Below are 23,835 nucleotides of genomic sequence, written 5' to 3'. Positions count from 1 at the left end.
TTTGACAGTCAATATGTCAGTGACATTCATTTAAATTTTGATTCGTTGATCCCACCAAATTTTATTAAAATCTTATTCATGAAATTGGACCCCTACACATATTCCAATATTCATGATACAGCAGCCCTTGAATGGCATCCATTTTAGACATAATTTAATACGCCTACCTAGTGTCCTTATAATATTCCATTCTGATATTGACAGATGAAAAAGACTGAAGTAAAAAAAATTTTTTTGACCTATATTAGTACCAGGAAACACATGATAAAACAGATATTTGTACAGTCCTTTGTTTGACCATCTAAAACTAGGTCAGATGATGTACAATGTCCATTAGCATATCATTCAAAATGGAAGAACTCTTTTTATACAATTAAGATTCTTTATTACAGGTTAAGCTTCAACAATGGGTTGAGTTATATGCAGCATGCCTATCCAGAGAGAGGTTATCGTAGCCATTGGTGTTGGTGCTGCCACCTGTGGTTGTTACTTCATATATAAACAAATAACCAGACATTATTCATTGGTTGAACCAGGAGGTAAGAAGACAACATGTACAATGTTTAGATAAATATACAAACTCCAAGGTAAAAATAAATCTAGATAGGGGCCTCCAACACGGTAATAATAATTGTGTCAATCAAAACATATCTATTGAGCTAGTATTTCTTGGTAGGGGTTTTAACATCACCAACTGCTGTAGCCTACATGTATACTAAGGGTAATGTTTTGACAGTATTCTTGAATACTTATGGGTTTGATTGCAGAAATATAATTGCTATTATTTAAAAAACAGAAATTTCTGTTATTACATTTTGTCTCCCACTCCCAGGTATTTTAAAATGATTGAACTGACATCATCTCTTTGATTCTGCTGTGTTGACTAAATCAAATAGTTCGATTGGAAACATTCATAATGTTGAATTATTGCTTAAAAAAAATGGTGATTTTCCAAACTCATAAAATGAAAATGAGATATAACAAATTGAACTGAGAGCTCTTGCTCACTAATGATATCCTTGCTATAAAGATTCAATTCTAAGCAGAAAGCTGATGAATAATTAATAGATGTGGAAATGCATTTCACAGTATAGCATGCTCACACGAAGCCAGTAACCTTTTTAGGGTGCTGGATCTGATTTGTAGACAATCGTAGATTCTGAGAAAAATGCAACAAAAATTTTGTACATGGTCATTCCGTGTAAGAAAATATGACATGTATGAGAATTTCGATAAAGAAGAATATAATGAGTGATGAATCTGATAAAGCATCACAATGATCACGCTGTAGAGCATACTCACATGAAGCCTCATACCAAATTTCAGAAAATTCTAATTCATAGTTCCTGAAAATAATGCTACGAAAATTAAATAAAAATACGGAGATGTGGTCTAATTGCAAATGATACACCTTATCCTGCATAGTCCAAATGATGCTGATGTTAGCAACTTTAGGTCACAGTGTATGGCTATTTCGTGTAAGAATGTATACAAGTATTTTGGTAAGCAGGAAGTTGATGAGGGATGAATGTGAAAACTCTTTACACAGTATAATTTACATGAAGCAAGAAACCAAACTTCAGGAAGCTCATCCTGAATTATAGTTCCTGGAAAAATGTGATAGAAATTTCATGGGACAGACAAAAGACAAACAGGGGTAAAACAATATACATGCTCACTTCTTCAGAACAGGGGTATGGTGACTGAAAATTGATTGACTGATATACTTTTTTTAAAATCTTATTCATGAAATTGGACCCCTACATATTCCAATATTCATGATACAGCAGCCCTTGAATGGCATCCATTTTAGACATAATTTAATTACGCCTACCCAGTGTCCTTATAATATTCCATTCTGATATTGACAGATGAAAAAGACTGAAGTAAAAAAAAATTTTTTGACCTATATTAGTACCAGGAAATACATGATAAAACAGATATTTGTACAGTCCTTTGTTTGACCATCTAAAACTAGGTCAGATGATGTACAATGTTCATTAGCATATCATTCAAAATGGAAGAAAAAACAGGCATTAGAACTGAGGACAGGGGACTCTTGATTTATTTATATTAATATATAAATGGATTGTTTTGCTTTTTACTTGTAAATGTTTTATGGGATATGTTTTCCTATGGTTTTGTTTTTGTATTTGTGTGTATGTTTTCATTCATATAATGTTTATATGTTATATTTGTGTATGTTACTGTCACACATCTTATAATTTATATGGCAATAAAATTATAGTTATAGATATAAATTAAACATGAAACCAAGTAAAGCAACAATTGGCTGAAAGTTCTATTGATGTAGCATGCTTAAAATATCATGTTTGAATTAAATGAGAATTATCATTTTTGTTGTGGGGTATATTTGAAGCATGAATCAGTTGAAAAAAGAAAATTTTGAATACTACATTACCATAAAGTTTATATAACTTTCATTTTAGACATACACTATTTAAAGTAAGGTTTCCATTTAAATAGCATAAACAGTAGAAAACTAGTTTTTTTTTATTGAATAATGCAGGTTATCATGGTTATAGAATTATAAAGAATTACAAACTTTTTTGAAGGAGTGAAAAGATTATTATACTTAAGTCATGTCAGTTAATCACAATCAGTGTGTAAAGTACATTATCAATTCAATTCAAATGTTTATTGCTATACACACTTTAAACAATAAGTTTGTGACAAATACAAAATAAGTATACAGTATATGAAATTCACACAATCATTTAATAACAGTAAATAGTCCTGAGTCCGCTGTCCTCAGTTCTAATGACTTTTTAATGTAGGACCCCAATTTATTTACATTCAATGGTGTCAGTATCAAAATAAAAATTCAAAGGGAAAATATGTTATTTATAATTTCCAGATATTAAAGTACGCAATCATATATTACACAGTTACTAAAAATAGTGCTCCAAAAATAAATAAAATGAAACACCTGTGATATTTTAATTTATTTGGTATTTCCTTTAATGGAAAGGTGAAGGTAAAAAAAAACCATAACATTGAAACTTGGATATTCCATATATCAATTGTGGACATTGGTATTGGTATGGTTGTAACAGATTGCAATATATTTCAGGTAGGGTTAAATTCTTGTAACTTATTTTTGGTTGCTGACAGGTTTTCTAATACCAAATGTTCAGGATACCCCTGTTTTTAAGTGTCTATTTAAGGCAATGTTTGAAGAATGTGAAACAACAAAATAATTCTGCTCTAGAAATAATCAAGCCAAATACAACATATATAAAAACAAGCAAAGCAACACAAATTTATTTGTTGTAATCATTTATTGTTATAAATGTACCCCCAGAAGGTAAACTTTGTCTTTATCTTTAAGTTAACAATTTTAAAATATTTTTAGTGCTTTGTAAATAACAGGTAAGAACTATTTTTAAAAAGACAATAGTTATAATTTTATGTCAGTTGAAATTTATATCTTTTTTTAAATTTTATACTTGTCTAACTTAAAATTTAAATAACAATTATATCAGTGAGATCTGAAAATATGATTGTCAGAAAAATTAATTAAATATTAATCAATTGTACATTAAGCATTTGTTAAGGGGTATGATAATTAGACATTTTATAATTGACAAATAACAAGCAGTCACAGGTAATACTTATACTGGGTACATATCATGTTTATTTACTTAAAGATGTAAGTAATATTTACCTGTATAAGTAAATTTGTAAGATTTTTATTATCTTTTCAAGCTAGGCTTGAATAATCTCCCTTTAATCTTCCCCAAAAGTTTACTCATAGAAGTACTGGTAATATTTTTTTACAACCCCTTTAATTCTGAAGTTTTGCCGAGGGAGGTCAAAACATGCCTAAGCAATATTTTTCTGGTTTGCTTATGATGTTTTAATTTGAGTTCAACCTTTTATCTGAAGAACTAATGGGCACAGATGTTAAGTATCTGTGCAAGTCATTCAAAAACTGCTCCCTGGAGCATGTGGAGGCTTGGAAATAAGCAGTATTTTGAAAACAAAGGAGATTTAATCATTGTCCATGAAATAGTACTTTTATAAATAGTATATTTACATGATATAGACAACAACTAATGACATACAATTAAACACTCTATTAGAGCAATGTAGTAAGGAGAAATTCAAGAAAAAAATTAAATAAGACTTTTTTACTTATATAATTTTTTTTTTAAATCTGAATATGTAAGGGATATAACTCTTCCCCCAAGATAATTTCCAGTAACCAGTAAATAAAAAAGGTTAAAACACTTGTATAAGAATTACCCCTGACTGACAAGACAGTTATTAATTCATTAAACTATTTTCAATTGAAGCATTAATGTATTTATAGGTACTGAAAATGATGCATCTGGATCAGCAGATTTCTTTGAAAGTGCAGAGATAAAAGAACAGGAAGGTAACACATCAGAGCAGAGGACATTTCATAGATCTGAAGGTCATTTGAGTGATCACCATCCTGTTAACAGTGGATCAGATACTGAACAAGGAACCAGTTATGGTACATCAGGAGAAGATAACTGTATAAACTGTAATGCTTCTCAGAGTAATAAACCTGAAGACGATGGATACCTAATCTCACGGCAGACTGTCCTCAAGAAAGCAAATGATTTAGGGGACAATCATGTCAATTCACACCATGAATCATTACAGGATAACCATTTGACAAACACATCAAATTTAAGGCAGCTTTTAGACAATAGTAAATTGGATTCTTGTTCAGCTAATCCAACTCCTCAGAAATATGCATCTTTAAACTGTAAGTTATAGAAAGTAATGTTGATGAATTTCTCCATCATACTCATAATGCTACACAATTTTGAGGGCACGAAAAAGCATGTAAACAAACAAATGTAAATTCTTTCTTATTAGATTAGTTATAGACACCATGAATTTTTGCATTTATTTGTTTTCCAAATATTTCTTCAGTTCTGATCATGCTGATAGAAATCCTACAAAGCCAGTGGAAAATTTTTATTGTAGGATACTTGTGAAAAGGGTAAATAATCTTAACAGCTCCTTTGATGGAATGCAAGAACACAAGTATTATGTAATATTTTATTTGTTATCCAGCTACTTTGATGGAATGCAAGAACACAAGTATAATGTAATATTTTATTTGTTATCCTCATTTTGCCATTGTTCTTGAAGTCTAAGCAACAACTTTATAGGCCCCCCTCATAGATAGTTGGAATCACTGGTTTCCTCTTGTCTGTATGTTCCTCCTTTCACCCAGACAATAGTCATGCAAACACATCAAGTCCTCTATTTTTAATGGATCTATTGAACTGTGATTAATTCCTTTTCTGTCTTGTAAAAGATTCATATTAGTAATTTTGTGAAGGCATGTAATCATTAACTATTTGTTAGAACAAGTTAATTTTTCGTCTTACCTCAGTTAGAAGATTAAGCCTGCTGTTTCAGGCAGCTTTAGTTGCAACAACAATTCTTTTTGATTTGGTCATTTTATGGTAAGCAATAAGATTCAATTTGCAGATGGTTGTATTAGCACTGACAATTCTCATTTTCTTGGAGATTTTTTGGCCCTGTCCCGTTTGTCATGGTCCATTGAATTTGAAACTTTTTCATACATGTTGTTAACATGTTACAGTTATGCCATAAAAATTTCAACATTTGCATTGGTTGAGCAACTTTTGTGATAGTTGAAGCCCTTGTCGACTGAAATTTGGTTGAAAATATCTGTTTTCTGCAATTTTAGCTCACCTGGCCCAATGGGCCAAGTGAGCTTTTCTCATCACTTGGCGTCTGTCGTCTGTCGTCCTTGTCCGTTAACTTTTACAAAAATCTTCTCCTCTGAAACTACTGGGCCAAATTTAACCAAACTTGGCCACAATCATTATTGGGGTATCTAGTTTTAAAATATCCCCGATGACCCAGCCCGCCAACCAACATGGCAGACATGGCTAAAAATAGAGCATAGGGGTAAAATGTTTTGTCTATTATTTTTTGAACCGTTTTAAATACAGAAAATCTGAGCAAAAATGTTCAGCATAATGAGCTCTACCAATTGTCCATATACGTCAGAACTGTAAGACGAATTCTTATAGGAGTTATTGCCCATAAATGACAAATTTTACCATTTTTTTTTCATTTTTGCCTATTATCTTGAAAACTATGATATTTAGAGAGAAACATTTTTTTTCTGTTATGCCTTATATGATTTAAATTATAATAGATAAATAAACACTTTAAATCACAAAAATGATCAGCAAGGCAAGATCTATTAAAAAGTCAAATTTCGCCGATATTGTTAGTAGATCTAGACTGTCACTATTCATAGGAGTGATTGCCCTTAATTGAGAATTTTTTTACCCTCTTTTGTGTTTTGAGCAAAAACTAAAGAAGATAGAGAGAAACTAAATAGACTGAAAGATCAGTAGTACAAGATCAACAAAATAGAGATTTTTGTCATGAAGTCTATTCTTGTCTACAATGTTGGAGAGTGTCTGTCCTTTGTTTGATATGCACATAGACCAAGGTGAGCTACACAGGCTCTTTAGAGCCTCTAATTTCTGGAATCTCTGAAATGATTTATAAGATATTTATTAGAAGAAGAAAAATATTAACTTGGAGATTAATTCTTGTTAGGAGATTTTTGCAAATTTGTGGCTTTTGAATAGTGCAAATTGGCTGAAAATATCATTTTCAGCACTTTTTCTGTAATGCAATGATTCATTTGATTAGCTGTTTGGTATGCATTCATATCTTAAGAATCTATAATTAGTTAAAGTTTAAATTGATTGATTATTGCAGAAGTTATGGCCATACACCATTTTTTTTTTACTCTTCATGCACAATATTCTAAAGAAAATTACCTGAAATATCAGTTTTTCACGTCTCTCCCAACAAAATGCTTCTCCCATTTACAGTGATTTTGCCAGTGCCTGTCATTTTCGGTATTTACGAAATAATTTTCAAAAAATCAAAAGTATTTCTGATCAATTTCAACACTTCAATTTGTGAAAGTAAAAAAATTCAGTGTGCAAAATTTTACCTAGTGACAAGTTAACGACCCCATCATCATTTTTTTCCTATCTTACAAAGGTGACTAAAGCCCTCAAAATCCTGCCTTAAATCCGGGACAAAATGTAAGTATAAACGTGTCCAATGTTTCTGCTGGTTGGAATTTGCATACAATAACCTCAGAATTACTGTCCATGTTCTAACACAATCCCTGAATATTTAGCAAACAATTTCAGTTCTCCATCTAACTGCATTTCCTTTGACATTAGAAAGGAATGTATGATTATGAAAAATAAGCACATAGTTATATCTATATAGATACATATATTTTACAGTTGAAAAATCCATGATGCCATGTAATGATAAAGATCTGGAGAAGGAGAAAGAATTTGATGGACAGAAGCCAGATGTGACTGACATTCAAAGTGTGCAGATGGAAGGAAATGCCAACCAGAATCAGAAATGGCCAGCATTGCAATTAAATCAACCAGATTTAACTGTAGACAGTGGTAATGTTCATATTTTGTATGCTTTTCTGTATTTGTAAAGTTATGGTGTATTTATTCTTGAGATATTCCTTTGCTTATTGTGTGCTTTTTTGCTGTGCATGTACTGATTTTGTGTCATGGATGGATACCCCATATCCTTTGTTTTTCTATTAAATTGTCCTTCAACTTTGTTTTTCTATTAAATTGTCCTTCAACAATGTTAAACAAACTGTATAGCCACTAGTCAATTGTTTAGATCTGCATTTTGACCTTTAAAATCTAGATGTCTTGGTTTTTGTGATTGGGTTGGTGTCTCATTATCATGTAACTCCCCACATCTTTTTAGTCATATTATTTATTATATCATGCCATTATATTTATCATCTCTTTAGTAATATTAATGTAAACTCACAATAATTAGGTGATTTGTTTGCTATCACCCAACTAATTATTGTGAGCCAGCAATTTATTTATGCGAATTTCTTGAGAAGAAAATTAATTCAAATTTTTATCATTGTGAATATGTCAAACTCACACAAAGTTAGAAAATTGAGAAAATAAAAAGTAGTAAGGGTACGTAGACAAGAAAGGATTAAAGGCAAAAATAGTATCTCCTTAAAAAGATAACTTAGTTTTCAGTATTCGTGAATTTAATACAGCTTATATGATTTCTTGTTGAAGGTTAATTTTACCACATTTAAGCCATTGTAATTCGATTGAAAATGAAAAATAATAATTGTTCTGTATTTCAGAAACACATGGCCCACCCGAGAGAAGTTTTCCTGAGACAATGCTTGATGACTCTCCAACGACCACATCAACACCTGGTAAGTACAATATATATTGTAAATCTATATGGCACTATTTGATAGAACAAGTTAATTTTTCGTCTTACCTCAGTTAGAAGATTAAGCCTGCTGTTTCAGGCAGCTTTAGTTGCAACAACAATTCTTTTTGATATGGTCATTTTATGGTAAGCAATAAGATTCAATTTGCAGATGGTTGTATTAGCACTGACAATTCTCATTTTCTTGGAGATTTTTTGGTCTGTCCCGTTTGTCATGGTCCATTGAATTTGAAACTTTTTCATACATGTTGTTAACATGTTACAGTTATGCCATAAAAATTTCAACATTTGCATTGGTTGAGCAACTTTTGTGATAGTTGAAGCCCTTGTCGATTGAAATTTGGTTGAAAATATCTGTTTTCTGCAATTTTAGCTCACCTGGCCCAATGGGCCAAGTGAGCTTTTCTCATCACTTGGCGTCTGTCGTCTGTCGTCCTTGTCCGTTAACTTTTACAAAAATCTTCTCCTCTGAAACTACTGGGCCAAATTTAACCAAACTTGGCCACAATCATTATTGGGATATCTAGTTTTAAAATGTGCCCGATGACCCAGCCCGCCAACCAATATGGCAGACATGGCTAAAAATAGAACATAGGGGTAAAATGCAAGTTTTGTCTATTATTTTTGAACCGTTCTAAATAGAGAAAATATTAGCAAAAATGTTCAGCATAATGAGCTCTACCAATTGTCCATATACGTCAAAACTGTAAGACAAATTCTTATAGGAGTTATTGCCCATAAATGACAAATTTTACCATTTTTTTTTCATTTTTGCCTATTATCTTGAAAACTATGATATTTAGAGAGAAACATTTTTTTTCTGTTATGCCTTATATGATTTAAATTATAATAGATAAATAAACACTTTAAATCACAAAAATGATCAGCAAGGCAAGATCTATTAAAATGTCAAATTTCGCCGATATTGTTAGTAGATCTAGACTGTCACTATTCATAGGAGTGATTGCCCTTAATTGAGGATTTTTTTACCCTCTTTTGTGTTTTGAGCAAAAACTAAAGAAGATAGAGAGAAACTAAATAGACTGAAAGATTAGTAGTACAAGATCAACAAAATAGAGATTTTTGTCATGAAGTCTATTCTTGTCTACAATGTTGGAGAGTGTCTGTCCTTTGTTTGATATGCACATAGACCAAGGTGAGCTACACAGGCTCTTTAGAGCCTCTAATTTCTGGATCTCTGAAATGATTTATAAGATATTTATTAGAAGAAGAAAAATATTAACTTGGAGATTAATTCTTGTTAGGAGATTTTTGCAAATTTGTGGCTTTTGAATAGTGCAAATTGGCTGAAAATATCATTTTCAGCACTTTTTCTGTAATGCAATGATTCATTTGATTAGCTGTTTGGTATGCATTCATATCTTAAGAATCTATAATTAGTTAAAGTTTAAATTGATTGATTATTGCAGAAGTTATGGCCATACACCATTTTTTTTTTACTCTTCATGCACAATATTCTAAAGAAAATTACCTGAAATATCAGTTTTTCACGTCTCTCCCAACAAAATGCTTCTCCCATTTACAGTGATTTTGCCAGTGCCTGTCATTTTCGGTATTTACGAAATAATTTTCAAAAAATCAAAAGTATTTCTGATCAATTTCAACACTTCAATTTGTAAAATTAAAAAAATTCAGTGTGCAAAATTTTACCTAGTGACAAGTTAACGACCCCATCATCATTTTTTTCCTATCTTACAAAGGTGACTAAAGCCCTCAAAATCCTGCCTTAAATCCGGGACAAAATGTAAGTATAAACGTGTCCAATGTTACTGCTGGTTGGAATTTGCATGCAATAACCTCAGAATTACTGTCCATGTTCTAACACAATCCCTGAATATTTAGCAAACAATTTCAGTTCTCCATCTAACTGCATTTCCTTTGACATTAGAAAGGAATGTATGATTATGAAAAATAAGCACATAGTTATATCTATATAGATACATATATTTTACAGTTGAAAAATCCATGATGCCATGTAATGATAAAGATCTGGAGAAGGAGAAAGAATTTGATGGACAGAAGCCAGATGTGACTGACATTCAAAGTGTGCAGATGGAAGGAAATGCCAACCAGAATCAGAAATGGCCAGCATTGCAATTAAATCAACCAGATTTAACTGTAGACAGTGGTAATGTTCATATTTTGTATGCTCTTCTGTATTTGTAAAGTTATGGTGTATTTATTCTTGAGATATTCCTTTGCTTATTGTGTGCTTTTTTGCTGTGCATGTACTGATTTTGTGTCATGGATGGATACCCCATATCCTTTGTTTTTCTATTAAATTGTCCTTCAACAATGTTAAACAAACTGTATAGCCACTAGTCAATTGTTTAGATCTGCATTTTGACCTTTAAAATCTAGATGTCTTGGTTTTTGTGATTGGGTTGGTGTCTCATTATCATGTAACTCCCCACATCTTTTTAGTCATATTATTTATTATATCATGCCATTATATTTATCATCTCTTTAGTAATATTAATGTAAACTCACAATAATTAGGTGATTTGTTTGCTATCAACCAACTAATTATTGTGAGCCAGCAATTTATTTATGCGAATTTCTTGAGAAGAAAATTAATTCAAATTTTTATCATTGTGAATATGTCAAACTCACACAAAGTTAGAAAAATTGAGAAAATAAAAAGTAGTAAGGGTACGTAGACAAGAAAGGATTAAAGGCAAAAATAGTATCTCCTTAAAAAGATAACTTAGTTTTCAGTATTCGTGAATTTAATACAGCTTATATGATTTCTTGTTGAAGGTTAATTTTACCACATTTAAGCCATTGTAATTCGATTGAAAATGAAAAATAATAATTGTTCTGTATTTCAGAAACACATGGCCCACCCGAGAGAAGTTTTCCTGAGACAATGCTTGATGACTCTCCAACGACCACATCAACACCTGGTAAGTACAATATATATTGTAAATCTGTATGGCACTATTTGATAGAACAAGTTAATTTTTCGTCTTACCTCAGTTAGAAGATTAAGCCTGCTGTTTCAGGCAGCTTTAGTTGCAACAACAATTCTTTTTGATATGGTCATTTTATGGTAAGCAATAAGATTCAATTTGCAGATGGTTGTATTAGCACTGACAATTCTCATTTTCTTGGAGATTTTTTGGTCTGTCCCGTTTGTCATGGTCCATTGAATTTGAAACTTTTTCATACATGTTGTTAACATGTTACAGTTATGCCATAAAAATTTCAACATTTGCATTGGTTGAGCAACTTTTGTGATAGTTGAAGCCCTTGTCGATTGAAATTTGGTTGAAAATATCTGTTTTCTGCAATTTTAGCTCACCTGGCCCAATGGGCCAAGTGAGCTTTTCTCATCACTTGGCGTCTGTCGTCTGTCGTCCTTGTCCGTTAACTTTTACAAAAATCTTCTCCTCTGAAACTACTTGGCCAAATTTAACCAAACTTGGCCACAATCATTATTGGGATATCTAGTTTTAAAATGTGCCCGATGACCCAGCCCGCCAACCAATATGGCAGACATGGCTAAAAATAGAACATAGGGGTAAAATGCAAGTTTTGTCTATTATTTTTTGAACCGTTCTAAATAGAGAAAATATTAGCAAAAAAATTCAGCATAATGAGCTCTACCCATTGTCCATATACGTCAAAACTGTAAGACAAATTCTTATAGGAGTTATTGCCCATAAATGACAAATTTTACCATATATTTATATGCCCCCGACGAAGCGGAGGGGGCATTAAGTTTTACCCTTGTCCGTCTGTCCGTACGTCCCAAAATTTGTTTCTGTTCTCTAACTTAAGTTTGCCTCAACTAAATGTTTTCAAACTTATACACAATGCTTATTACCACAAAATACAGATAAAGTTTGAATTTTGGTGGAGTCACTTTAACTGTTCTTGCTAAATTTTTCATTTTTTTTCTAAAAATATTGATGTCATTCAAGTAATTTTTAAATTTGGAATTATCTTCCTTTGTCCATGATTATAGTTGAATCAACTACAATCAATGCTTTATACAATACAATGTTTAATTTTGCCTTCTACTGATAAAACACAGATCAAGTTGAATTTGGGTAGTGTCACTTTAACCATTATTGAGATATGCTCCTTTATAAATCGAAAAACTGCAAAATTTTTAGTTTCCGTTCTGTAACTTAAGTTTGCCCCAACCAAACATGAAACCTATACACAATACTTATTACCACAAAACTAAGATCAAGTACAAATTTGGGTAGCGTCACTTTTATTGTTCTTGAGTTATGTCCCTTTATAATGTTGTATGCAAGCTGGGGCATCATCTGTGTCCATGGGGACACATTCTCCATTTATTTTTTTCATTTTTGCCTATTATCTTGAAAACTATGATATTTAGAGAGAAACATTATTTTCCGTTATGCCTTATATGATTTATATTATAATAGATAAATAAACACTTTAAATCACAAACATGATCAGCAAGGCAAGATCTATTAAAAAGTGAAATTTCGCCGATATTGTTTGTAGACTGTCACTCTTGATAGGAGTGATTGCCCTTAATTGAGAATTTTTTTACCCTCTTGTGTGTTTTGAGCAAAAACTAAAGAAGATAGAGAGAAACTAAATAGACTGAAAGATCAGTAGTACAAGATCAACAAAATAGAGATTTTTGTCATGAAGTCTATTCTTGTCTACAATGTTGGAGAGTGTCTTTCCTTTGTTTGATATGCACATAGACCAAGGTGAGCTACACAGGCTCTTTAGAGCCGCTAATTTCTGGAATCTCTGAAATGATTTATAAGATATTTATTAGAAGAAGAAAAATATTAACTTGGAGATTAATTCTTGTTAGGAGATTTTTGCAAATTTGTGGCTTTTGAAAAGTGCAAATTGGCTGGAAATATCATTTTCAGCACTTTTTCTGTAATGCAATGATTCATTTGATTAGCTGTTTGGTATGCATTCATATCTTAAGAATCTATAATTAATTAAAGTTTAAATTGATTGATTATTGCAGAAGTTATGGCCATACACCATTTTTTTTTTACTCTTCATGCACAATATTCTAAAGAAAATTACCTGAAATATCAGTTTTTCACATTTCTCCCAACAAAATGCTTCTCCCATTTACAGTGATTTTGCCAGTGCCTGTCATTTTCGGCATTTACGAAATAATTTTCAAAATATCAAAAGTATTTTTGATCAATTTCATCACTTCAATTTGTAAAAGTAACAAAATTCAGTATGCAAAATTTTACCTAGTGATAAGTTAACGACCCCATCATCATTTTTTATGCCCCCACCATAGCGGTGGGGGCATTAAGTTTTACACTTGTCCGTCTGTATGTATGTCCCAAAATTGTTTTCGGTTCTCTAACTTGAGTTTGCCTCAACCAATTGTTATGAAATTTATACACAATGCTTATTACCACAAAACACAGATCAAGTTTGAATTTTGGTGGGGTCACTTTAACCGTTCTAGAGTTATGCCCCTTTATAAATGGAAAAATTGAAAAATGTTCAGTTTCCGTTCTCTAACTTAAGTTTGCCTCAACCAAATGTTAAGAAACTTATACACAATGCTTATTACCACAAAACACAGATCAAGTTTGAATTTTGGTGGTGTCACTTTAACTTTTCTAGAGTTATGCCCCTATATAAATGGAAAAATTGCAAAATTTTTATTTTCTTCTAAATATCAAGTAATTTTTATACGACCGCAAAAAAATTTTGCGGTCGTATATTGGTATGACGTTGGCGTCTTCGTCGTCGTCGTCCAAAGACACATTGGTTTTCGCACTCTAACTTTAGTTTAAGTGAATGGATCTCTATGAAATTTTACCATAAGGTTCAATACCACAAAAGGAAGGTTGGGATTGATTTTGGGGGTTATGGTACCAACAGTTAAGGAATTAGGGGCCAAAAAGGGGCCAAAAATAACCATTTTTATACGACCGCAAAAATTAAAAAATTTTTGGTCGTATATTGGTATGACGTTGGCGTCGTCGTCCGGCGTCATTGTCCGAAGACACATTGGTTTTCGCACTCTAACTTTAGTTTAAGTGAATGGATCTCCATGAAATTTTACCATAAGGTTCAAGACCACGAAAGGAAGGTTGGGATTGATTTTGGGGGTTATGGTACCAACAGTTAAGGAATTAGGGGCCAAAAAGGGGCCAAAAATAAGCATTTTGTAACTTCCAGACAATAACTTGTGTGTAAGTGTATGGATCTCTCTGACATTGTACCACAAGGTTCCATATCACAAAGGGAAGGCTGTAATTGATTTTGGGGGTAATTGCCTCAAAATGTTAGGAATTAGGGGCCAAAAAAGGGGCAAAAAACAAGCATTTTTCTAGTTTCATGACAATAACTTGTGTGTAAGTGTTTGGATATTTCTGAAATTGTACTACAAGGTTCCATATCACAAAGGGAAAGCTGGAATTGAGTTTGGGGGTAATTGCCCGAAACGTTTAGGAATTGGGGGCCAAAAAGGGGCCAAAAATAAGCATTTTTTCTAGTTTCCAGACAATATTTTGTGTTTAAGTGTATGGATCTCTCTGAAATTGTACTGCAAGGTACCATACCACAAAGGGAAGGCTGGGATTGAGTTTGGGGGTGATGAATCATAAGGGGTTCAAAAAATTTGGGGGGGGGGGGGATTTTTTTTTTTCTTTTTTTTTTCTTTTTTTCCTTTTTTTTTTCTTTTAAAATTTTCCATTTTAAGTTGGTTATTTCTGATTTATATTTAAAAGCAAGTAATAATGATATGGTAGGAGATACACACCAAACAGGATGTGTAAATTATTATATAATAAGTATTGTGCAATAGCAAGAAATTTTCAATTGCACAGTATTGCACAATAGCAAGAAATCTTCAATTGCACAGTATTGCGCAATAGCAAGGAATCTTCAATTGCACAGTATTGCACAATAGCAAGAAATATCCAATAGCACAATATTGCGCAATAGCAAGAAATTGTCAATTGTACAATATTGCGCAATAGCAAGAAATATTCAATTGCACAGTATTGTGCAAAAGAAGATACTTCCTATAAATTGCTTATTTCTTGATCAATTTCAATGGGGTTTTATTCTTGAATTCTTGGGGTTCTTTAATATGCTGAATCTAACCGTGTATTAAGTTTTTGGATTTTGGGTCCTGTTTTTAAATTGGTCCACATTGAGGTCCAAAGGGTCCAAAATTTAACTTTGTTTGATTTCATCAAAAATTTAATTATTGGGGTTCTTTGATATGCCGAATCTAACCTTGTATTTAGATTCTTAATTTTTGGTTCAGTTTTCAAATTGGTCTACATTAAGGTCCAAAGGGTCCAAAATTAAACTTAGTTTGATTTTAACAAAAATTGAATTTTTAGGGTTGTTTGATATGCTGAATCTAAACATGTATTTAGATTTTTTATTATGGGCCCAGTTTTCAAGTTGGTCCAAATCGGGGTCCAAAATTAAACTTTGTTTGATTTCAACAAAAATTGAATATATGGGGTTCTTTGATATGCTGAATCTAACCATGTATTTAGATTTTTGATTTTTGGGCCTCGTAATCAACTTTGTCCACATTGAGGTCAAAAGGGTCCAAAATTAAACTTTGTTTTGATTTCATCAAAAATTGAATTCTTGGGGTTCTTTGATATGCTGAATCTAACCATGTATTTAGATTTTGGATATTGGACCATAACAGGTGAATGTCCAATTTAAAATTTTTAAGTTCTTAGACCACATTCATTCTGTGTCAGAAACCTATGCTGTGTCAAATATTTAATCACAATCCAAATTCAGAGCTGTATCAAGCTTGAATGTTGTGTCCATACTTGCCCCAACTGTTCAGGGTTCGACCTCTGCGGTCGTATCAAGCTGCGCCCTGCGGAGCATTTTATTGTAACTTCCAGACATAACTTGTGTGTAATTGTATGGATCTTTCTGAAATTGTACCACAAGGTTCCATATCACAAAGGGAAAGCTGGAAATGAGTTTGGGGGTAATTGCCCAAAACGTTTAGGAATTAGGGGCCAAAAAAGGGCCAAAAATAAGCATTTTTCTAGTTTACAGACAATAACTTGTGTTTAAGTGTATGGATCTCTCTGAAATTGTACTGCAAGGTACCATACCACAAAGGGAAGACTGGGATTGATTTTGGGGGTAATTGCCTCAAAATTTTAGGAATTAGGGGCCAAAAAGGGGCAAAAAACAAGTATTTTTCTAGTTTCATGACAATAACTTGTGTGTAAGTGTATGGATCTTTATGAAGTTGTACTACAAGGTTCCATATCACAAAGGAAAGCTGGGTTTGAGTTAGGGGGTAATTGCCCTAAACGTTTAGGAGTTTAGGGCCAAAAAGGGGCCTAAAACAAGCATTTTTCTAGTTTCCAGACAATAACTTGTGTTCAAGTGTATGGATCTCTCTGAAATTGTACTGCAAGGTACCATACCACAAAAGGAAGGTTGGGATTGAGTTTGGGGGTGATTAATCATAAGGGGTTCAAAATATTTGGGTGAGGGATTTTTTTTTCCCTTTTTTTCCTTTTTTTTTCTTTAAAATTTTCCATTTTAAATTGTTTATTTCTGATTTATATATAAAAGCAAATAATAATGATATGGTTTGAATAGGTAAATTAAAATTTTTTAAGTTCTTAGACCACATTCATTCTGTGTCAGAAACCTATATATATGCTGTGTCAAATATTTAATCACAATCCAAATTCAGTGCTGATTAAGCTTGAATGTTGTGTCCATACTTGCCCCAACTGTTCAGGGTTCGACCTCTGTGGTCGTATCAAGCTGCCCCCAGCGGAGCATTTTATTAAAATTGGAGTTATTTTCCTTTGTCCATGATTATAGTTGAATCAACTACAATCAATGCTTTATACAATGCAATGTTTAATTTTTACTTCCACTGATAAAACACAGATCAAGTTGAATTTGGGTAGTGTCACTTTAACCATTATTGAGTTATGCCCCTTTATAAATCGAAAGATTGCAAAATTTTTAGTTTCCATTCTGTAACTTAAGTTTGCCCCAACCAAACATTATGAAACCTATACACAATATTCATTACCACAAAACTAAGATCAAGTACAAATTTTTTGTTTCCGTTTTCTAACTTTAGTTTGCCTCAACCAAATGTTATGAAACTTATACAAAATGCTTATGACTACATAATACAGATTAAGTACAAAATTTGGTGGCGACACTTTTACCATTCTTGAGTTATGTCCCTTTATAAACATAAAAATTGCTGAATTTTTCGTTTCCATTCTCTAAGTTTAGTTTGTCTCAACCAAATGTTATAAAACATATACACAACCGTTCTAGAGTTATGCATGTTAACAAATAGAAAAATTGCTGAATTTTTATACGACGGCAAAATCATATATTGGTATGACGTTGGCGTCGTCTTCGTCGTCCGAAGACACATTGGTTTTCGCACTTTAACTTTATTTTAAGTGAATGGATCTCTATGAAATTTTACCATAAGGTTCAATACCACAAAAGGAAGGTTGGGATTGATTTTGGGGGTTATGGTACCAACAGTTAAGGAATTAGGGGCCAAAAATAAGCATTTTTGAAACTTCCAGACATAACTTGTGTGTTAGTGTATGGATCTCTATGACATTGTACCACAAGGTTCCATATCACAAAGGGAATGCTGGGATTGATTTTTGGGGCTAATTGCCTCAATTTTAGGAATTAGGGGGCACAAAACAAGTATTTTTCTAGTTTCATGACAATAACTTGTGTGTAAGTGTATGGATCTTTCTGAAATTGTACTACAAGGTTCCATATCACAAAGGGAAAGCTGGAATCAAGTTTGGGGGTAATTGCCCAAAACTTTTCGGAATAAGGGGCCAAAAATAAACATTTTTCTTGTTTCCAGACTATAACTTGTGTTCTAGTGTATGGATAATGGATCTCTCTGAAATTGTACTGACCATACCACAAAGGGAAGGCTGGGATTGATTTTGGGGGTAATTGCCTCAAAGTTTTAGGAATTAGGGGCCAAAAAGGGGCAAAAAACAAGCATTTTTCTAGTTTCATGACAATAACTTGTGTGTAAGTGTATGGATCATTATGAAATTGTACTACAAGGTTCCATATGGGTCAATATCCCTAATGCGCCTCAAAATTAGGAACTCAAAAGTTTTGTGTAAACAAAAAAACTCTGTGTAGTGATATTTGACACGTTTCTATGAGAAACAAGTGACTGAGCTTAACCATTTGTGTTGATTTAGAAAGTAGGGGAACATAGAATAAATGTGTAAAAACTATAGAGCTATTAAATGTGTTCAAAGTATTAAATTTTCAAAGAACTAATTGTGTTAAAAAAGGGATTTTTTACCACGAGGAGCCGCAGCACGAAAGGATTCTCAGGGTTTGCTAATTTACGGAAAAAGTAAACTCACTTCGTACCCCGAAAAATTTAACCACATATGTGAAAATGTCTCGAGACGAGCCATCATACATATCCAAGTTAACGATATGGACTGAGCAACAGAAGAAAACGTTACCATTATCGCCTATGGAGAAACAATTGCGAACATTAAACCATCTTACAACAAGATATTCAGCAGCTCTCAGACTGATTTATGAATGATTGCACCTTGTACACCAGAGAAAATTGTGAAAATGAAGGTTAGTTTTATATATACCTAGTTATCACAGCTGGGTTCTAGATAAACATTATCTATAAAGATCAGCCACTTTTTTCACTTTTGAAATGCATTACTGGCACGGGGCTGAACACTTCTTTTAGGCACAATCAAATCTCTGTTTTCCCAAGAGATCCGAAAGGCACTTGTTATGACTGGAAAAAGGCATGAACATTTAATATTGTTAAATTGTAAGTAAACATGACACAATAAAGTCTTTGTTTTGTAATTATCATTCTAGTCTACAGGAATTACTGATAATATAGGAAAATAACAAACTTCATACAAGTAAAATTAGATACATCAGTCATCATTACATTTTGTACATGTGCGTTAAACCAATAATTTGACCCCTGGTCATTATAAATTATATGCGAATAAACAGACAAACACATCTTAAGAAAATCATGAACTATTCTATTTTAATGCACACTAGCTAATCACAAGATATTGTCTTTTTCTCAGTGAAAAAGGGGGAGGGTCAAACCTTTTGAAAACACAGTGCTGCACCTATTCAACTATTATGATTAAGATACTACTCATCGCTCCTCATAGAAAAGGTTAAAATGAAGGTTAATAAGCCACAAGGGAGAAGCATCTCTCTTTTTTTTGTGATAAAACTTTCAAGAATTAGATTTTTTCTCTCTCAATAATACTTATGTATTTATATCAAATGATAACACAGCCTGAGTAAATTTTTTGTCTTATTTCAGTTTCAGACATATGATTACTATTTAATCTGCGACGGCAAACAAGAGGTTTTAAAAAGTTCTGAATAACTGGTAAGCATTTTATTTTATTAGGCAAGCTCTAAATTATTTATTTATAGAATTATGCAGTTGAAATTACAGTCAGTATGTTGAAAATATGCTGATATGAAAACTGTTACTATGGTCTTGATATTATATAAAAATGCTTAGTTACTGATCTTTTCGACTCAATATTTCGAGTTAAACCTTGAGGCAACTGTTCCTCATGTATCACTGCAAACTGTAATTAGCATTATTTTGATCGGCTGTTATTTAATGATGTCATAATACGTGTGATGTCACAATATTTCCTTTGAAACCTCATGTGCATTTCTCACTGATAAAGGGTTTTCACTGAAATACATCTAAAAAACTTTTTTTTTTAAATAGAATTATGTGAAAGGACAAGTTTTGAAAATTTGTACTTCATTGCACTCTAATTATATGATAAAAATGACATTCACAGTAGTTTAGAGTGGATAATATAGTTGAAAATAACAGATTTCCACTGGTAAAAATATTTAAGTATTTTGGTGTCTTTTTAATGAAATCTACATTTTTACATAATTTCTCAGTCAAAATGCACTTTTAGGCACCAGAAAATTTTATTGAATGTTTTCACTAGGTCTGTGTATTGTAATTTAAGGTAATCATCAGATGTTTTGTCAATATTATGATTAGTGAAGGTATATTGGAAAAAAATAATTATACATACACATTGTATTAAAAATAAATAAATAAAGCGATTAAAGGATCATTGCCTTATAGTGCTAAAACAACTTTATTTTTTTTCAGAAATGGACAAAAATACAAATATTTATTCAGAAAGTCATACCAATGAAGATCACACAAGAATATTTGGAAAAATCAGAACTATGGATTCCAATATGGGTCAATATCCCTAATGTGCCTCAAAATGAGGAACTCAAAAGTTTTGTGTAAACCAAAAATCTCTGTGTAGTGATATTTGACACGTTTCTATGATAAACAAGTGACTGAGCTTAACCATTTGTGTTGATTTAGAAAGTAGGGGAACATAGAATAAATGTGTAAAAACTATGGAGCTATTAAATGTGTTCAAAGTATTAAATTTTCAAAGAACTTATTGTGTTAAAAAAGGGATTTTTTACCACGAGGAGCCGCATCACGAAAGGATTCTCAGGGTTTCCTAATTTAAGGAAAAAGTAAACTCACTTCGTACCCCGAAAAATTTAACCACATATGTGAAAATGTCTCAGCTTCGAGACAAGCCATCATACATATCCAAGTTAACGATATGGACTGAGCAACAGAAGAAAACGTTACCATTACCGCCTATGGAGAAACAAATGCCAACATTGACCCATATCACAAAGGGAAAGCTGGAATCGAGTTTGGGGGTAATTGCGCTAAACGTTTAGGAATTTGGGGCCAAAAAGGGGCCTAAAAACAAGCATTTTTCTAGTTTCCAGACAAAAACTTGTGTTAAAGTGTATGGATCTCTCTGAAATTGTACTGCAAGGTACCATACCACAAAGGGAAGGCTGGGATTGAGTTTGGGGGTGATGAATCATAAGGGGGTTCAAAAAATTTGGGGGAGGGATTTTTTTTCCTTTTTTTCCTTTTTTTTTTTTTTAAATTTTCCATTTTAAATTGTTTATTTCTGATTTATATATACAAACAAATAATAATGATATGGTTTGAATAGGTAAATTAAATTTTTTTAAGTTCTTTGACCACATTCATTCTGTGTCAGAAACCTATGCTGTGTCAAATATTTTAATCACAATCCAAATTCAGTGCTGTATCAAGCTTGAATGTTGTGTCCATGCTTGCCCCAACTGTTCAGGGTTCGACCTCTGCGGTCGTATCAAGCTGCGCCCTGCAGAGCATTTTATGAGTTTCTGTTCTCTACTTAAGTTAGCCTCAACCAAATTTTATGAGACTTACACACAATGCTTTTTACCACACAACTCAGATCAAGTTCAAATTTGGGTAGCGTCACTTTTACAGTTCTTCAGTTATGTCCCTTTATAACTATATGATATGCAAGCGGGGGCATCATCTGTGTCCACATGTGGACACTATCCACATTTATTTCCTATCTTACAAAGGTGACAAAAGGCCTCAAAATCCTACCTTTAATCCGGGACAAAATTAAGTATAAACGTGTCCAATGTTACTGCTGGTAGGAATTTGCATGCAATAATCTCAGAATTACTGTCCATGTTCCAACACAATCCCTGAATATTTAGCAAACAATTTCAGTTCTCCATCTAACTGCATTTCCTTTGACATTAGAAAGGAATGTATGATTATGAAAAATAAGCACATAGTTATATCTATACAGATACATATATTTTACAGTTGAAAAATCCATGATGCCATGTAATGATAAAGATCTTGAGAAGGAGAAAGAATTTGATGGACAGAAGCCAGATGTGACTGACATTCAAAGTGTGCAGATGGAAGGAAATGCCAACCAGAATCAGAAATGGCCAGCGTTGCAATTAAATCAACCAGATTTAACTGTAGACAGTGGTAATGTTCATATTTCGTATGCTCTCCTGTATTTGTAAAGTTATGGTGTATTTATTCTTGAGATATTCCTTTGCTTATTGTGTGCTTTTTTGCTGTGCATGTACTGATTTTGTGTCATGGATGGATACCCCATATACTTTGTTTTTCTATTAAATTGTCCTTCAACAATGTTAAACAAACTGTATAGCCACTAGTCAATTATTTAGATCTGCATTTTGACCTTTAAAATCTAGATGTCTTGGTTTTTATACGACCGCAAAATTTTACCTAGTGATAAGTTAACGACCCCATCATCATTTTTTATGCCCCCACCATAGCGGTGGGGGCATTAAGTTTTACACTTGTCCGTCTGTATGTACGTCCCAAAATTGTTTTCCGTTCTCTAACTTGAGTTTGCCTCAACCAATTGTTATGAAATTTATACACAATGCTTATTACCACAAAACACAGATCAAGTTTGAATTTTGGTGGGGTCACTTTAACCGTTCTAGAGTTATGCCCCTTTATAAATGGAAAAATTGAAAAATGTTCAGTTTCCGTTCTCTAACTTAAGTTTGCCTCAACCAAATGTTAAGAAACTTATACACAATGCTTATTACCACAAAACACAGATCAAGTTTGAATTTTGGTGGTGTCACTTTAACTTTTCTAGAGTTATGCCCCTTTATAAATGGAAAAATTGCAAAATTTTTATTTTCTTCTAAATATCAAGAAATTTTTATACGACCGCAAAAATATTTTGCGGTCGTATATTGGTATGACGTTGGCGTCTTCGTCGTCTTCGTCCGAAGACACATTGGTTTTCGCACTCTTGCTTTAGTTTAAGTGAATGGATCTCTATGAAATTTTACCATAAGGTTCAATACCACAAAAGGAAGGTGGGGATTGATTTTGGGGGTTATGGTACCAACAGTTAAGGAATTAGGGGCCAAAAAGGGGCCAAAAATAAGCATTTTTGTAACTTCCAGACATAATTTGTGTGTTAGTGTATGGATATCTCTGACATTGTACCACAAGGTTCCATATCACAAAGGGAATGCTATGATTGATTTTGGGGGTAATTGCCTCCAAATTTTAGGAATTATTGGGCCAAAATGGGGTAAAAAACAAGCATTTTTCTAGTTTCATGACAATAACTTGTGTGTAAGTGTATGGATCTCTCTGACATTGTACCACAAGGTTCCATATCACAAAGGGAATGCTGGGATAGATTTTGGGGGTAATTGCCTCCAAATTTTAGGAATTAGGGGCCAAAAAGGGGCCAAAAACAAGCATTTTTCTAGTTTCATGACAATAACTTGTGTGTAAGTGTATGGATCTTTATGAAATTATACTACAAGGTTCCATATCACAAAGGAAAAGCTGGAATTGAGTTTGGGGGTAATTGCCCAAAACTTTAGGAATAAGGGGCCAAAAAGGGGCCAAAAATAAGCATTTTTCTAGTTTCCAGACAATAACTTGTGTTCAAGTGTATGGATCTCTCTGAAATTGTACTGCAAGGTACCATACTACAAAGGGAAGGCTGGGATTGATTTTGGGGGTAATTGCCTCAACATTTTAGGAATTAGGGGCCATAAAGGGGCAAAAGAACAAGTATT

At 32.7% G+C, this 23,835-nt stretch overlaps 1 protein-coding gene and 1 long non-coding RNA gene across 11 annotated transcripts in view; both read left to right on the top strand.

Annotated features, from left to right (window-relative positions):
• Positions 1–23,835, top strand: part of LOC127736561 (mucin-12-like) — a 67,343-nt gene that overhangs the window by 2,253 nt on the left and 41,255 nt on the right. For 2 of the 10 annotated variants that reach the window (XM_052247131.1, XM_052247124.1), the window contains exons 2-7: positions 393–539; positions 4,337–4,762; positions 7,323–7,496; positions 8,228–8,302; positions 10,298–10,471; positions 11,175–11,249. In XM_052247131.1, the coding sequence (XP_052103091.1) occupies positions 428–539; positions 4,337–4,762; positions 7,323–7,496; positions 8,228–8,302; positions 10,298–10,471; positions 11,175–11,249 (1,036 nt within the window). In that variant the 5' untranslated portion in view covers positions 393–427. Of the gene's footprint in view, positions 1–392; positions 540–4,336; positions 4,763–7,322; positions 7,497–8,227; positions 8,303–10,297; positions 10,472–11,174; positions 11,250–22,063; positions 22,238–23,835 lie in introns of all 10 variants that reach the window. The other 8 variants (XM_052247123.1, XM_052247128.1, XM_052247125.1 and 5 more) reach the window with 8 other exon arrangements.
• Positions 13,699–18,124, top strand: LOC127736573 (uncharacterized). The gene is made up of 3 exons (XR_007999046.1): positions 13,699–14,717; positions 16,261–16,582; positions 18,097–18,124. It is a non-coding gene; the product is annotated as an uncharacterized LOC127736573 (long non-coding RNA).

Source organism: Mytilus californianus, unplaced genomic scaffold, assembly GCF_021869535.1.
Source record: "Mytilus californianus isolate M0D057914Y unplaced genomic scaffold, xbMytCali1.0.p SCAF_33, whole genome shotgun sequence".
NCBI lineage: Eukaryota > Metazoa > Mollusca > Bivalvia > Mytilida > Mytilidae > Mytilus > Mytilus californianus.
Note: the sequence above shows the minus strand (reverse complement) of the source record. Positions and strands in the feature narration are given on the sequence as shown.